This window comes from Elgaria multicarinata, chromosome 1, assembly GCF_023053635.1.
Source record: "Elgaria multicarinata webbii isolate HBS135686 ecotype San Diego chromosome 1, rElgMul1.1.pri, whole genome shotgun sequence".
Taxonomy (NCBI): Eukaryota; Metazoa; Chordata; class Lepidosauria; order Squamata; family Anguidae; genus Elgaria; species Elgaria multicarinata.
The window spans coordinates 167,182,322-167,200,159 of NC_086171.1; the positions used below are offsets into that span (position 1 = coordinate 167,182,322).

At 41.8% G+C, this 17,838-nt stretch overlaps 1 protein-coding gene across 1 annotated transcript in view; it reads left to right on the plus strand.

Moving 5' to 3' along the window:
* The first annotated feature begins 871 nt into the window (after positions 1-871).
* Positions 872-17,838, plus strand: part of TMCC2 (transmembrane and coiled-coil domain family 2) — a 71,360-nt gene continuing 54,393 nt past the window's right edge. Inside the window, exon 1 of the mRNA XM_063142479.1 lies at positions 872-1,366. Coding sequence (XP_062998549.1) covers positions 887-1,366 — 480 coding nt within the window. The 5' untranslated portion in view covers positions 872-886. The remainder of the gene's footprint in view (positions 1,367-17,838) is intronic.

Below are 17,838 nucleotides of genomic sequence, written 5' to 3' on the forward strand. Positions count from 1 at the left end.
AAGGCAGCTTTAAAGACTAGCCTTTTCCGGCAGGCCTATCCAGATCAATGTAAAATCAAGAATTTTTAAGATGTATTGATTCCTGTTCTAATGTTGTTCCCCGCCTCGATCCAAAGGGAGAGGCGGGTAAGAAATAAATAAATATATTATTATTATTATTATTATTATTATTATTATTATTATTATTATTATTTGTGTTTCTGTAGAGCTATGGTATATCACAATTTGTCCCTATAATGTTAATAGAGTGCGCAATTAATCTTGGCTCTTCTATGATTAGAAGTTTTACAGCCACCCCCCCCCCCCCAGCCTTCATCCCTGAAAACAGGCCAGGCTAGCCAAGGTAGGCTCTTTTAGGAGAGGGAGTCATTTATCATGTCAACATAGCATGGCTGAATAGTAATAGAGCAGCCCAGGTAGTCATCAGTGTGCAGAGACTGCATAGTCCCCTAGGTTCATGGTCTTGAAATGCTGTGTTGGTCTGGGGTTCTGGTTTTGCTAGGTCTCAATCATCTATCAGATCTTTTTGCACAAGTGTCTTGTTTCATCTTGGTAATCAAAAGATTGATCACTAGGACCTGGAAGAACCCAAACCCGAGACTAACACAAATTCCAAATATTGTACTCCAGATTGTAATGTGTGGGTGAGCTTGGACTTCAAAAGAGCTACACCAGTTGTCATCCACAGAAAATGACATTATTACGAGCTTCCAGAAAATGTGGCTGTAGGATTGTGACATTATTACGAGCTTCTTTTCTCATCTGTGTTATGTATCATCTGTGTTCTACAAGATAAACCTTGTGTAGCCCCTGCTATAACCACCTTTTCCGATATTTTTGTCACTCTTCTTCCACACAGAAGATACAACAGCTGTCTGAAGGATCTATGTTTGGCCATGGTCTCAAGCATCTTTTCCATAGCCGCAGACGGTCCCGAGAACGGGAGCACCAGAACTCCCAGGATTCATCGCAACAACACCATGGCATGTCTGACCACGACTCCCCTGATGAAAAGGAACGCTCTCCTGAGATGCACCGTGTCTCCTACGCCATGTCTCTCCATGATCTCCCAGCTCGACCCACTGCCTTCAACAGGGTGTTACAGCAGATCCGTTCCCGTCCTTCCATCAAGAGGGGAACCAGTTTGCATAGTGGCAGCCGCCGAGCCAAGAGTGGCTCCTTGGAACCCCAGAAGAGCAGCCCGCATCTTGTCCGCAAGGCCCCTCAGGATAGCAGCCTGACAGCAATACTGCATCAACACCAAGGCCGACCGAGATCTTCATCCACCACAGACACTGCCCTCCTTATGGCCGAAAGCGGGACCGTGTACCTCCTGACGGAAGAGTCAGAATGCCTCAGCGACAAGGTAGGACTGAACTGCGACTCTATTAAAGGTTTGGAAGTAACACGCTTCACCGGGGTAACCAATTTCATGACACAGCATTCTGTACCACTGTGGTCCTCATCTTTGGTAGGGACACAACCCTGGAATTCTATAGGTTTCAGCATCCATGTCTTAAAGAGCACATGAGCGTGCCAAAGCAACTTGGCTAGATGGCATGGTGGTCCCTGCAATGTCTGTGAGGAGCATCTTTGTGCTAATGACAGAAGCAACTTCTGAAACAAGTCAGATGGAGCTCCCATTGGGAGGCCAAGCCCCAGCTAGCCAAGATTGCCCAAAGACACTAGAAAGCAAACTTCTGAAATAATAGTTGAAAATGATCTTCATATATCTGCGTGCATGGCCTTTCATTAAGAGGTCCTGAAAAGGTCTCTCATTCCTAGTCAAGAGGGTGATCTAAGATGATTTGGTTTCTATGTGGATAGCATGTCATTTCTCCCCCTTTCCCAGAACTCCCCTTCCCCCATCCATTGTGATTACAACACTTTAGAGTTTTATTTAGGTCATTTACACTCCAATCCTGTGGCCATGTACCTGGGAATAAACCAATTGAACACAATGGGACTTACTTCTGTACAACCATGCAAAGAATTGCACTGCTAATAGTCCACTAAGTCATATTTTGTGGGAGTAGCTCCTTGGATGTAGCCTGTGTGATCTTCCTTTATGTTGGTCTCTTCCATAAATATGCAGGGCCTTACATTAAGAGCTTACGTTTTCCTCATTTAATTTTAAGCCTTGCATTCATCAGCAAGACATATTAGCAGCTGAAAATGGTGGAAAATTTTGCTATCCTTCTGATCCGATGTTGATGACTGTACCTGAGATTGATATTTTCCACATGAAAAGAATCCTTGTACATAGAAAAATAGCATGTCTGGGAGAAGGCTACACTAGACTCTTTGTCCATGGTTCCGAGTTTTCTATTTGAAGGGGATATTAATGAATGGAAGGCAATGTTAGAATCTTCAACTATGGGACTCTCGACCTGCAGTCTAAAATGGAGCAGAAAGACGCTTGCCACTTTAGTGAGAATTAGACCTGAATTTCTACCATACCTGTCACATTGTAACTATGTTGTTAATGTCAGACAGCAGGCAACTGCTCAGTCCCTGGGTTTGCATCTGCTTAGTGATAAAAACGGCATCGTATGCCCTTCATTGTTTCCTACTTGCTGGTTTTCATAATGTCTATTTTTAACAGTTTACCTCTTTGGTTTGCATTAATGACTTCACTAGTTGGCACTGCAGCCAGTCATGATGCCATTTGATGAGTTCTTTCATTTTATAGAATATATGGCATGTCCATGAAATCTTTATGATTTGCTGAGTGTAAATAGGCTATATATTTTTATAACTATGGATTTTAGGAGGATTCAAGGAATTGTATGAAAATTCAAGTCAAGGCGAACTTGCAAATGTTTGCAGGGATTTCAGCAGTTGATTTGCCTAATCCAAAGGTTGTCTGTCTAGCCTTGAGAACTTTGGCTGCAGATAGTGCCAGGATCTGACATCCTCATTCCCTACCACCAATATTCTGGAATAAAAGCTCAGGAAAACCAACACTGTGCAGTTGCTTAAGAATAGTGTCTGCATCTATGATAGAGATGTGTACATGTAGTCACACACGCATATACATCATATGGGATCTTACCCCCTCAGGATTGAGACTTTATAGGTATTAGCCAATTTATTGGGTTTTTTTTATTGTTGTTGCTTTTTTAAAGTCCTGTCAAGAGGGGAGACATTGAAAAAGAGAATGGAGAGGTGAAAATCGCTTCACTTGCTCCTCCCGCTCTGTTGGCAGCGGAGATTGGAGGTTTCTTTTTAAAGGCAGTGCAATCCATAGGATTGTGTTGTAACTGGTTTAAGTGATGAATGGTTTCAATTTTTCTTGTGATGTGACCTAGACAGAGGCTGCATTTGGACAACACAATAGTCAATGGTGGGTTAATAGTCAACTCCAGGGTTGATTATCAAGGGGGTACTCCCCACATGATATGATTATAATCAATCGTGGAGTGGATTAACCTCTGCATTGGGTTGACTATTAGTCAATTGTGTGTTTGATTGACACATCCCCTGCCCTCTCTCCACCCCAGTCCTCCTGCTGGTATCCCATCAGACATTGCAAGTTCTGCCAGCTGGACTAGAGTGGCAGCTGTTGCTTTGGTCGCTCTTGCCGAGGACTCTGTAGGGAGCTGAAAAAGTCAACTCAATGGGGCGAAATAGTCCATGGAGACTGACAGACAACACACTAACCAATGGTTGTGCGACTAGTCAACTCTGCAGAGCGTTGGTTTCTCTCCATTGGTTATTTTTGGGAAACAGTCAACCATGGGGTGGTTTTTGCCTGACAGACAACACAATAACCAAAGGTTGACTATTCAACTAGCGGTTGACTACTTAAACTACCGTTGGTTATTGTGTTGTCCAAACGCAGCCAGAGACTGGGCAAAATACACAACTCATCTGATCACAGCCTTTCCCTATGGTGAGATGGGCTGTATTTCTATTTGAATTATAATAATGTACAAATTAGCATATGCAAATGTTATGCAAATCAGTATCCTCTATTGTTCTCTTTTTTGGAAATTCATAAGTGGCCCCCTTAGTCAAGAGCTTCCAAAGGGACAAGCCTGGTAAGGCCCATCCATAAAACTGAACTATCCAGAACACCTTTGCAAAATCCATCGTTATGCCAGAGGAGCACCGAAACAGCACTGACACGGCAATTGCTGGTACTTGTGAGCTGAATTTTAATGCTGGTTAAGCAGCCCATCTTTAATGAGCAAGTATGTTGTTTTTGGTGCCTGGTGGATATCAAGAAATGTTTCTGGCTTAAATGAAGGTAGTGATGTGCCTATAAATATTCTGAATGAGGGGATTTGGAGAGTGTTTATGAGGAGCTTTGCAATTCCTGGGTAAAGGCTTTCACAGCTGCTAAGACCTTCCTGCTAAGAGAATGAGATATTGCCTGGTTCCTTTGGGGTCAGCAGGATCAGGCTAATTCTGTACTAAAGTCTTGGTATTTTCTCTGTGTTCTGAGAAGGCGCTGTTCGTTGTTCTGTGAGAAAGATTTCCTATCAAGTATCTACCCTGCTAGAAGTAGAGGTCATGGGTACTTCTCATGTTTCTCATAGGAGGGGATCTTGAATCTTGCTTGTTAGGCAATCCAAGCATTTGGCCTTCAACAGGAGGAGTACATTCCTGGATGGAGAACACACACACACACACCCAAAGAGGTGCTGGGAGAGTCCTGTCTCTCATCTGAATTGGAACCGACCTGGCTAAAATTAATTATTTTAACTGAATTAAAACATAATACACATTGTTAAAACATTCTAAAAACATCTTAAAATTCCACTGGATAGGCCTGCCGGAAGAGATCAGTCTTTATAGCTTTCTTGAATGCTAATAGATATTAAGTTGACGAGTCTCCTCCGGCAGGCCATTCCACAGTCTGGGAGCAGCAGAAGAGACGAACATATCCCCCTCTCGGTGTCAGAAGTAAAATCGAGAAGTCTTGATCCCCCAATTCCCTCTCACTTCGTGGCTCTCACAAAGCCAACAGCTGTGTCTCCCTGTGGAAGGGGAGAGTGAGTTTTGGGACTGAAGAGCTGCAGGCTCATGCCAAAACGAATCTGCGCTTGGAAAGACATCAAGGGCTCCAGCTTGCTTATTTGCCTGGGAGGGAAACAGCTAATCGAGAGCTGCAATTTCAGCTGATTGCTGTAAAGATAGAAAGCCAGTTGTCTGGCAGACAGACAGACACCCATCCACACCTACCAGGATTAATATGGTTAGAGTATCCAGGCATTCTGGTCAGAAACAGAGTCGTTTGTTTGTTTGTTACATTTATATCCCGCCTTTCCTCCAAGGAGCCCAAGGCAGTATACTCCACAACCTCTCCATTTTTTCCTCACAACAACCCTTTGAGGTATGTTAAGCTGGGAGTCAGTGACTGGCCCAAAGTTATCCAGTGAGCTTTATGGCTGAGTGGGGACTAGAACTTGAGTTTCCCCAGTCCCAATCCAAAACTCTAACCACTACACCACACTGGCTCTCTAATAGTGTGATACAGTGTCCCAGTAGTCCCGTAACATTGTTTCCTGCTGGCTCCTAGGCACATAGGTGCTATATTTAATAATCTGTGGCAGCTTTACTTTCTTCCCTTCAATGATTTATGATTCACCCCGTGTCCAGAACTATTTTGGAAGGAACGTATTTTAAAGGGTATTTTTTTAAAAAAAGTTTTTGTAGAATGTCAGTGGAATGAAGATTTATATTGCATATAACTCTTTAAATGAGGAGGGCTGGGGATAGAGGCAAAAGTGTAAAGCCCTCTCCTCAGAGCTTTTCTTAGGAGTGAAATTAACTAGACCAGAAACTGCTTGTAATCTGGTCTAGTTAATTTTAATTGAACCATTGGTTGATATAAAACTAAGAGAAGAGTCTAGCGATTAGGAAGTGAAATCGGAATTAATAGAATTTTCCTGTGAGGGATTCCCTTGACTCCCACCCCCTACATTTATACAAATATCAAACTACCAATGCTGGATTGAGGTAGATACCATAATAGCAGTCAGGAGTAAGTTACTCCTGTTGTTTTTCAGAAGTGATTGTCTGTACACAGCCAGAGTTTAGCATGTATGCTTAAATGGGAAGAAAAGCTTTCTCTTTCTTGGGACACAGCTCCTGCCTAATCCAATCATGTATTTGTTAGTTGAGATGTAGAGCACAAATGAGAGGGATGAAGAAAGAAACAAGAAGCCAAATCTATCCCAACATCCCAGATCAGCCCCAAATATCAGGGGTTATTTTACCCTCTCAAAACCCTCTTCGCTTTACAATTTTAATTATAGGGCTGATTCACTTATCTTTTTCATTTCGTAGAGAAAGCTGGCAATTTATTTATTACATTCATATCCCAACTTTCCTCCAAGTAGCTCAAGGCAGTGTACATGAGTCCCCTCCTCCTCTCCATTTTATCCTAACAACCCAGTGAACTTCATGGCCAAGTGGGGCCTAAAACCTAAATCTCCCACTTTCTCCACTATCCCACACTGGCTCTCAGTAATGGCCCCAACATGATACTTTTTTCCACCACGCTGCTTTGGTCTGTAGTGGAGTGCATCGTATTGTTCTTCTGCCACTGTGGAGAGCTCCCATGGCAGTACCTCTTGGGTCTTATGTTGGCTGGTACATGTAGCTGTCCATGTGATGGAAAGAACATGATGTGTTCTGCTACACATGATGATGGCAACTTTTCACGCAGAGGCCATTTTCAGTTTCCTCCACATAATCTCAATGTTATCAGCTCATTACTAGCTAGGGTGGAGAAAAGGATGTGTGCCTCACAACCATTGTTCACTTGCCTTGTGTGGAAATGGCCAGATTTAGTAGCAGGAACTGGGCTAGTGGGATTGTTGCTTTTGTTCATAAATCTGGTTGTAAATGGGGTGCTTGCCTGCAATACTTCTTAATCTATTTGGGGCTTCTTGTCTGCTGCCTGTTCCAGGTATACAGAACCTGAGCACTTTGCAACTTGCTTCTGAGTGTGCAATATTGTGGTGAGCATCTGTCCAGTGTGGGATCAAAATGCATAATTATAGGAGTATAGGAAGATCCAGACTAGCTGTCCAGTATTCTCTACACTGACTAGCCATGGTTCTTCAGGCTCTCAGTCAGAGTTCTTTTAGCACAACTACTATCAGATTATTTGTCTGTGCTCAGGTTTAATCCTTTGCTCAACTTGGGCAAAGTCGCCAGGTCTTTTAGCATTTTTCTACCCTGGTCTTTTAGTTCTACTGTTTTAAATCTGTATTTTAAATCTATATTTTCAATCTCTACATTGTTGCTCGGTTTTATTCTGGTTGTACTTTTATCTTGTGGTTTTAAGCTTACTATTTTATATTTTATGCTGTACCTTATGGTTTTAATTTTTGTAAACTGCCCAGAGAGCTTCGGCTATTTGACAGTATAGAAATGAAATATATAAATAGACAGACGGAATGGGAAGGTGCAGTGTGCAGATTACTGTTATCCAGAGTGAATTGTTAAATTGCTTTGCATGTTGCCAATGGAGAGGCTGAAATTCAGCTGTGCTTACTGTGGGCTGGTTTCCTCTGCATGATGCAATGGTATGGGAAAGAGTTGGTGCATACCAAGCTGCACAAGTGGTTGTGTTATGTTTCATTGTTACGGTCTTGGATTTAAACTCTATATTTTGTGAACTGCCCAATCGCTGTTTCTGTGAGGTAGCAGATAAATGAATGAGAAACGCATTTCCATGGCTTCCCAACAACTACAAAGGGATAGCGACCAGCCTAGAGTGACCATATGAAGAGGAGGACAGGGTACCTGTAGCTTTAACAGTTGCATAGAAAAGGGAATTTCAGCAGACGTGAACACAACAGTGAAAGCTGGAGGAGCTATGCTAGAGTGACCAGATACAAAAGAGGGCAGGGCTCCTGCAGTTTTAACTGTTGTGATGAAGAGGGAATTTCACCAGGTGCTGTATGCATACAAATAACACCTGCTGAAATTCCCTTTTCTACACAGCTGTTAAAGATACAGAGATGCAGGAGCCCAGTCCTCCTTTTCATATGGTCACCCTAGACCAGCCCCCTTCATTTTTATCCCAGTTCACCTGCTAGTCTTTTTACACACAGTCATGTACCTGCCATGTAGAGGAACTTGACCGTGTGTACAGGGCCAGCAGCAGACAAGCTGATATGCTGGGAAATGAGAGACTGTTGCTGACCGTTGACTGAGGGAGAAGGGCGCTGACACTTGCCTGAGTGGATGTTGTAAGGTTGCAGCAGAAGCCTGAGGGTTACTAGATCAGCAGCATACAATTACTAATGGGCCAGCAATGTCTAGCACAGCCTTCCCCAACCTGGTGTCTTCCGGATGTGCTGGACTGCAACACCTGTCATTCCCGATCAGTCATTATCTCACCTCAGTCAAAAGGTTCAGTGTAATGAAAGAGAACCAATTTATATTTTGTCAATTTAACACAAACCATGAGAAAGGTTTGGACCACAGGGTCCAAACCACTTTCAGCCTGAGGGCCGGATTTCATTTTGGAAAGGTTCAAGGGGGTTGCATTCCAGTGGTGGGTAGGAACAAAGGGGCAGGGCCAAAATACCAGCATATTTTAGTTCAGTATTTACGAGAAGCATTTCAACCTTTTAGAATGAGGGAAAAAACTGCACAAACACTGCACTACCAAACAACTGGCAGTTGGTGGCAAAGGGGTGGAGCCAGGGGAAGGGGTGGAGCCAGGGGAAGGGGTGGGGCCGTCTTGGGAACCCTGGGCTGGATTGTGCTCCCAGGCCTGCGATTCTGCACTCCCTGCCTTAGACACACAAATGAACCCAAAGGGAAGAAAGGTCTCTTCCCACCTGTGCAAATTGTTTCTGCTTAGGCAAGCTTTTCAGGGGGTTATATTTATTAAAAAGAATTTGTGGGCTTGTGTATGTCTGTTTTGCTCACCTTATTATGTGGCTGTGTAATTTAATTTAGTTATCACAGTGTATTTTAAAATTTTATTGTTAACTGCCTTGAATTATTTAAAGACAGGGCAGGATATAAATGTGCTCAGTAAATATACTAATGAGCTCCAAGCAACCAGCCTTCATTAGGAAATAGGCCATGATGCAGCTTCTGTACAGTCATGAAAGGCAGACTCAAGAGAGTACATTAGGTGTGCACCTGATGTTATATATAACATGTGGCTGTGACGTATATACTTCTTGTCAGTCTAGCTCTGCCACAAAAACATTTTCTTTCCCATTTTGAAATTGGGATTTCCCCATAGGGCCAATTTGGTAATCGGTGTGAAATTGTATGCCACACGTCTCTAACTGCCGAAATTTTGGGAAGAGCCCTGTCCACTCTGAAATGCTGAGAACCTAAAGCCATCCATTTGGAGAGAAACTCCAGACAAGAGGATCCAAAACTGACTAAGATGAAAAATCAAATCCAAGTCGAAAAGACCAATAAAGGCAATTGTAACTGGCTGCAGCTCTCTGCTGATTCTATGCTTGGTGGCAAACCCAAACACAGGAAGATGCCTTATTCTGAGTCAGACCATTGGTCCATCTAGCCCAGTATTGCTGACGCTGACTGGCAGCAATGACTCTCCAGGCTTTCAGGAAGGATTTTTTCCAGCCCTACTTGGAGACACCATGGATTGAACATGGGACCTTCTACATGCAAAGTGTGTGCTCAGCCACTCAGTTATGGCCCCTCCTGCCTGATGTGTGGATGTGAAACGGCTCTTTGAAGCTACAGATGCAATGAATGCTTCGATCTGACATGATTGTGTCCCATTTGTACAATTGTCTATGTTGCCACAATCATGTGTTTGGATTCTGCAGTGCATAACAGGTTCCAAATCCGCACAAAGCACATGTAATATGCACAGCCATGGGGCCTGTGATGTTGTAAGGCTGTGAAATGAGCTCTCCAGGTAAGATAGGTCTAGCTACTCATGCGCCTCAAGGAGTCTCTGTGGTGACCTCTCTGCACTTTGTGGCCTCAGGCAAAGCTATCGCCGGCCAAATATTAAAAGCTCATGGGACTTCTGTAAGCTAGTGATAAGAGATTAGGCTTGCTTCAGAGTTAAATATGGTCCAGATTTAACTTGTAACTGAGGAAGGAATACAGAAATAACTAAAGTTTTAACCTTCAAACTCTGAGGCTGAGAACTGAGTGTAAGGTGGAGGCATATCCCAAACCACATTGGGTTTTAGATGAAATACCTGGGTGCTAAAAAAAAACACCTGCACACACTTTTTTTTGAAAAAAGTCCAAAATTGGTTTTTAAAAACCTTTTCAAAAATGGTCTTGAAAATCTTGCCTATGTTTAATCAGTCTTCACCCCATTCCTATATTCATCTCGGCAGTAGCTTGCTAAGCCATGGAAAATAAGAGGAGAAATAGCTGCTTGCCTCCAATTCTCAGTGCTTTTATGCCCCCATGTCCTAGTTGCCTTGGATGATGGACACCAACAGAGCTCTTCTTGCTTGAAAGGAAGTGAAAGGTTTCAGGTGACAGGCTCCTGTTCCGCACTGATACCATTCAGTAGTGCTGTGACCTCTTGGAAACCTGATTTATACATTCAGAAGAAAAGGATCCAGAGGAGAGACACAGATGGGTCATGACAGGCTGTAATTGTTCCTCGAGTGGTTGAAAAGAATTTCTTTCTGCATTATGCCAAAGAATGAAATGTGATCTTGATCTTTTGGTTGCCTGATGAAGCAATGGAAACAATACCACCTGCATTTTTCTTCTCTTATTTCAGTCGCCGTTTGGCACATGGCGGTGTCACACACAGCAGACATGAATTAACACATAATACACACAGCCATAAGAATCTAAGAAAAAGCTTCACTCGTTCTTACCAAACATCTGTCTAGCACAGAGATGGGGAGCCTCCGGAGGCCCATGTGAGTTCCTGATCCAGTGTGCAAGCCTTCTGCAGGCCCCTCCCTTCTCCCTTCAATCCTGTGCAGGAACTCCTGTTCTTATCTCCAATCACTGATTGGAGATAAAAGCTGGCATTTCCCTGCTGGACTGAAGGAAGACAGTCTTTCTACTGCACAGTGCAGGTAACCCATGCTGTTATTTCTGGTTAGTTATCAGAAATAAGAGGGGACTTAAAAGCCATTTAAATTTTATGTATCCCGGCCTTTAAATACATTTAAAATGTATCGGTCTTTAAAATGCAAGGTATTTAAACTTTGAATGGTGTAAAGAAAGTGGGTAGGGATACATTTTTATCTCTCTCTCATAATAATAAAACCCAAATACTAGAAGCTGAATTGGGAGATTCAGGACAGATAAAAGGGGGTACTTCCTACAGTGCATAGGTAAACAATGGAGTTTGCTACCACAAGGTATGGTGATGGCCCCCAATTTGGATGGCTTTAAAAGAGTATTAGACAAATTCATGGAGGATAAGACTATCAATGACTACTAGTGCTGATTCCTATATGATGCCTGTGTACAACTATTGCATTCATGTCTTACTTGTGCATTTCCCACAGGCAGCTGGTTGACCACTATGTGAACAGAAGGCAGAACCTAATGTTGCTCAGCTGCTAGTGGAGCTGTTTGCCAATTCTGGCCCATGCTTGACCAGCTCTGCCACTTCTGGTCTGCAAGTGGTCCTTACTGTTTGCAGAACCATGATTTAGTGCTTTGGGAAGAAAGCCATCAAGCAAGTAAAAACACTCAGTGTGGGGCTTGCCTCCTGTAGCACTAAATTGCAGTTCCACAAGGAATGGGGCCACTCGTGACCAGAAGTAGCGTGGCTGGCTGTACATGGATTCTGCCCAGAATACTGGTCTATCTAAATGGAACATTTGGTGTGATCCAACATGGCTCTTCTTATGTTCTTAAACCAGTCTTGTAGGGAGCTCTGGTTTGTGTGCTTGAAAGCTGTTACACTGGAGATTATTCCTGAGTAGACAGGCATAGAACTGAGCTGAGTTTTGTATGCTTGAAAGCCTCTATCCTGTTATCATGCCTTTGGCAATGGGTAGTTCTGATTTTTCTTTTAAGGAAAAGATATAATAGAAAAGGATACTGTTTGAAACAAGTTACAAAGGATACCTGTTTAGATGTCTAGTCCCTGTGAATCACTTTTAACAGTATGATGTTCCTCCATAAGACTGGATATATGTTCTAGTCATACCATATTGTGCTCTTATACACATGTTTTTGTTGTTGCTGCTGCAAGATTTGTGAAAGTGATGCTTTAAAAGAATGAGAAGACAAGTTCTTCTTTTTTAACCTCAAGGGGTTTACATTCTAAAAATAAATGCAAGGAAAGCAACAGAGGGAACGGTTGCCTACATGCAAAGCAAGAAAAATGAAGGTGATGGTTTTTAGGTCAATTTTTCACCAGATTATAGATAGAATTTTGCACTGACAGAACTGCAAAAAAAGAACAGTTGCATGACTATATTGTCATTTCTGGGTGATCCAGAATGGGATTAGTTTTGGCATCCTAGATAACGTTGTTCACATTTAAACCATGGGCAGATTTGTGTCTATAACAACCAAGAGTTTTATGTGGCAATTGCTTTTTTGTTTTTGCTTTGTGAAGGCTGATATGATGTTTCTGTCTTCAGGGCTTTTGTTGTAGACTTGCCAGAGTATTCTTTTGACACCATGGTATTAATTTCACCACCATAGACTTCTAATGGTTGGGAAAATGTATAAAACTGAACTGACTCAAATTCTACCATATCACAAGACTACGAGTACCTATTAAAATAAACAAACAGAAAACAGCTGAAGTCAACCTGTGTTAAACATAGATAAAATAGATGGATTTTGGTGCATTAAACCAGCCTTGTGAAACTACAACCTGCCACAATAGAATTCAGCCCACTTTTCAAAAAAAATTCAGGACGTGTATTAGAACCTGGGCATAAACAAAAACAAAACAATCATGATAATTTCAGAGTTGAGACATGATGAAGAAAATTAGACTGAAATTCTCATTTTAAATACTTTGAAGCAAATCTAGCAAGTCTCCTACTTCTCAGCATGTGTGATTTTATTTTAAAATGTTGTTTCACAGAAGAAGTAATTGAATGAATGCCTTTCTCAAAGCTGAGGTAAAGCTGGTAAAGGCCCATTACATGCAACGTAACATCAGAGGTTAGCAGTCAGGGTCTCCTTGGCATTTCAGGGCATAATTCTTCGCAGTGTCTTAGAGTGAACATAATTTTGCACCAACAAAATTGGCCTTTATAACTCAATCATAATTTCATACTTGAGATTACATGGTAGAAAGGGATGAGGAAGAGTTGGCTAAAATTCTCCTTTTAAATGAGCGGAAGCAGGTCTGTCATTCTGCTGCTAAGCCAGTGAAATGTAAAACCAAGATGCGAGGGGTGAAATGAAACCCCTGCGAAAAGAATAGCGCATATTAGAAGTCCTATCTACATGGGAAAATGAATCCGAGTTAACTAGTTAAACCTAATTGAGTTTGCATGAAGTTTCAAGATTAATTTAGATCAAAGAAACGGTCCCTTCTGTTAAGCCTTTATCTAGACAACAGGTTCATACTGCCTCTGTTCATGATCTCTCTAGTCTGCTAGAAAAGGACTTGACATTAAAAGGGCTTTGGCTAAATATTTTTCCTTCAGTAGCCACATTCTCACATGGGACAGAGGAGTATTCAGTCTGGTTAGCCTCGTTTTGACAGTGCCAAATGTATTCATCAAATAAAAGCTTAAAAGAACACAACAACCCCCTAATGAATAATTAAGCTTGCCACACTCAAAATAAAGATAAAGGTTTTGTTGCTGAGACACATTCTTAGGGCAATGGAAAAACAACAAGCAAAGAAAGACAATAACGCTGTAATATTAACTTGTACTGTGTCATATTCTTCCATAAGCCAGGAAACAAAATCCTTGTATTTTTGAAATCAAATTCCATGTCTCTTTGTTTAGTGATTCCTCTTGTGCTTGCTCATGCACAATTTGGGGACAAATGGGTTATGTAAGGACAGTCTGTCTAGGAGTCTTGGCAATTTAAGTGTCTTCCCAACCCTAGCAGCAGTGTGGTTTAACCCAGGGCTGATCTACACCAAGCAAGATATTCCACTATGAAAGTGGTATGAAAGCAGTATATAAAAGGCAAGAGCCACACTACTGCTTTATAGCGGTATTGAAGTGCACTGCAGGAGCTACATTACTGCTTTATAGTGGTACTGAAGTTCACTGACAACTGTTGGGGCCCATGACACAGCTACATCAAGCAGGATATAACACTATGAAAGTGATATGAAAGCAGTATATGGTATGTGTCAATGGCCCTAACAGTTGTCAGTGCACTTCAATACTGCTATAAAGCACTAGTGTGGCTCCTGCCTTTTATATACCACTTTCAAACCGCTTCCGTAGTGCAATATCCTGCTTGGTGTAAATGAGCCTCAAGACTGTAAAAACCATGTATATTTATGTATGCCCATGCATTTTTGCACATGTGCTCAGGTATGCACACTATTTTACTCTAAATTATGTGTCCAAATCTTTGTGTATTCATGAAGTCAAACTTGTTCTAAAGCACACACAAAATGCACATCCACATCCAGTAAGAATGGTTCAAGTTAGTCTCATGTTGCCCTAAGTAAATGGTTGTATGATCTCTCTCCTGCAGCGTTGTTCCCAATATGTATGTGCTGCACTAGAAAGTCTGTACTTCCCATTCTCCGTGCAGTGTGCAATAACCTTGGCTGACCTAGATGACTGAGAAGACGTTGCAGCAGTAAAGATATCTCAGTCTGCCTTTTTTCTTCCTCTGAAAGGAATTTCCTACATGTGCTTCTCAGAAACTCATCTACCTGCCTCCAAAATGAGTGGCTTGTTAAGGGCATTGTTTTTGGGGAAAAACATTTTCAGATGTACTTAATGGATGAAGGACAAAAACTGTTCACAAAAACTGGGAAGCTTGCAATAAGCATACTTTACTATAGTTGTCATAAGTATCTTGATATGTTTGTTACTTTCTTAGAAGTATATTAAGAGTTTCAGCTGCAGTAAACCACCCAGAGAGCTTCGGCTATTGAGCAGTATAAAAACGCAATAAATAAATAAATATTAAGATTACAAAATGTTGTACAAAAATGTTAAGGATAAATTAATGCACTTGTACTTTTAAAAGTATCACTTCAGCTCTAGCTGTGCTGCAAATAGAAGCCAGTTTAATTATAATGGCTTCACCAAAAGCATTCTAGGTCATGTAGTTTTGTGACAGTGCTGAGGGTCCTCTCTTAGAGATCTTATCATCTAGAACCTCATATATGATAGATGTGTATGATGTTTCTAAAACCAGTTTGAGACTCCAGTACTTTTATTTTTATTTATTACTACATTTATAGCCTGTCTGTTTTCCTCTTTCAAGGAAACCGAGGTGGCCTACATGGTCCTTCTCCTTTCCATTTTAATTTCACCGCAACCCTGTGAGGTAGGTTAGGATAAGAGCTAGTGACTGGCCCAAAGTCACCCAGCAAGCTTCATGGGCAAGTGGAGACTAGAACCTGAATCTCCCAAATCCCAGTCCAGCACACTAACCACTATATCACGTTGGCTCTCTTATTGATCTGTGCCAGATAAAAGCTAGTTTTCTTGCTCTGCAGCTGGGAGTTGGTCATGGACACTGCAGCGCCAGCACAGAAGAAGTACTTACGTGAGTCAAAGGAGCAGAGCACCAATGGCAGGAGCTCTGTCAGGCCCTGGTGTCTCATCATAAAACCTACAAACTGGGCCTAGGGCTCCTCATCTCAGACAGATTGGTGGCATTCACAAACTGTCAGAAAGTGGATTTCCTGTTGCTTTAAGAGACAAGCAGGGCAGAGTTATCTACTTCTGGCATGAGGCAGAATGCTATGGTACCTGCTGCAGTGATGGTTGCCATTATAGGATGGGATAGGACAGCAAAGGATGTACAAGAATTTTGTTCTTGTTTGCAAATCATGCAAACATGTCCCATTCACAACCACAAATGCCAGCAGGAATGCAATTCTCAGGAAATGTTTGCAGACTCTGCATTTTCATGCCTTATTCAAGAAATGCATTTTTGATTATGGAAAAAGCAGTTTTTAAAAAATATGTCTTTTTTTGCAATTGGGGGAAAAAACACCTTTTAAAATGCATATTTTACCATATCCAAAAATAATAGAAGACTGTCGCATTAGAGAACACGAACAAGGTGAAACAAGCTTCGAGGAAGAATTCAGAAAACCTCAGTGGGCTCAAACATTGCATATTTTTGATCCATCCCTAAAGATAGCTCATAGTGTAGACTAGCTTTCCCCAATCTGGTGTCATCCAGATGTATTGGACCACAACTCCCATCATTCCCAATGAGCATGGCTGGCTATGCTGGCTCAGAATGATGATGGTTATAGTCCCAACACATCTGGAGGGCACCATAGAGTACCTGGAATCATATTATTTTGTTGTATTGTGTTATTGGTTCCTTGCATTCTGCTGCCTCAACATTTAAAGGTATAGGAAGAATGTTCAGTTTGCAACATGCCACTTCACGTATTGGCAAGGTTTTTAAATCTACAAACCCTTTCATCATGTGTAGGTATACAGAGCAAATAAAAACAGTAATTTATGTTTTCTGCTTGTATGCATGTGAAATTATTACCTGACTGTTCCTATACAGTTACTCCACATGTTTCCATGTTGTTGGTCTTCCAGGCTTTCATTAATTGCTACCAGCTGCCCTCAGTGGTACTGGATCCATAGAATCATAGAATAGTAGAGTTGGAAGGGGCCTATAAGGCCATAGAATCCAACCCCTTGCTCATAAGGCCATAGAATCCACCCTAAAGCATCCCTGACAGATGGTTGTCCAGCTGCCTCTTGAATGCCTATAGTGTGGGAGAGCCCACAACCTCCCTAGGGAACTGGTTCCATTGTCGTACTGCTCTAACAGTCAGGAAGTTTTTCCTGATGTCCAGCCGGAATGTGGCTTCCTGTAACTTGATCCTTGGCATCCTCGTACCGTATTAGTCTCTCTATGAAATAATGCTAAAAATAGTATGTATATTAAGTCTTTCTTGGCATGACTACTTCAACAACATCATGCATTTCGAAACTTTCACCATCAGAAAGCATCTAATGGAACTTACTTTTCCAGTCTCCCAGTCCTCTATGGGAAATCTTCTAGATTCCCCCCCCCCCCATTGGATTAAAAACTCTACTGTGCATGGAGATAGCTATTTCAAACCAAATTTGTGACCAATCAGAGAACCTGCTATAGACTATTCAGTTAAACCTGAACTCATTATCTGAACAATGGGAATAGCCAAATACAATTTCTCAACCTCACAAATAGGTCATGGGAAGCTTTGATCTTATGGCTGTTGGACATACAGCGTTTTCTCCTGAGTTGGTAGTTTTTCATGTTCTTACCAAAATGATGGCTTTTGGTATGAGAACTTGATGTGAGATGTCAGCGAGATTGTATCTGAGATTGTCTGCCTGCTCTGGGTGGAATTGGTATCGTGTCAGAGCTTTAAATCAGTAGAAAGGTGATAGTTTTCAGGCATCATAAATCCTGTACAAGCAAGAGCTTATCAGCATGATTAAAATGTTTTGTGCTCTCATACAATTGAAAATCGATGAAGAAACCGCAGTCTGCAGTTATTTTTTTTCTTTAAAGCAGCGAAGTATTTGACGACTTCCTTTCGTTAAAAGCCGTTCCTATATGTGCTTCGTTGGGCTGAGTAAGTGAAACCGCTTCCCAGTACACAAATGGCAAATGAACTTGGTGCATCACAGTAGGATTTTCTCCTCTTGGCATTGATCATCTAGCAAGGGCTGCTTTCTGCTCCTGTATTAATCCATTCACTCCTGAATTAATGAATGGTCACAGTACACCATTGTGATC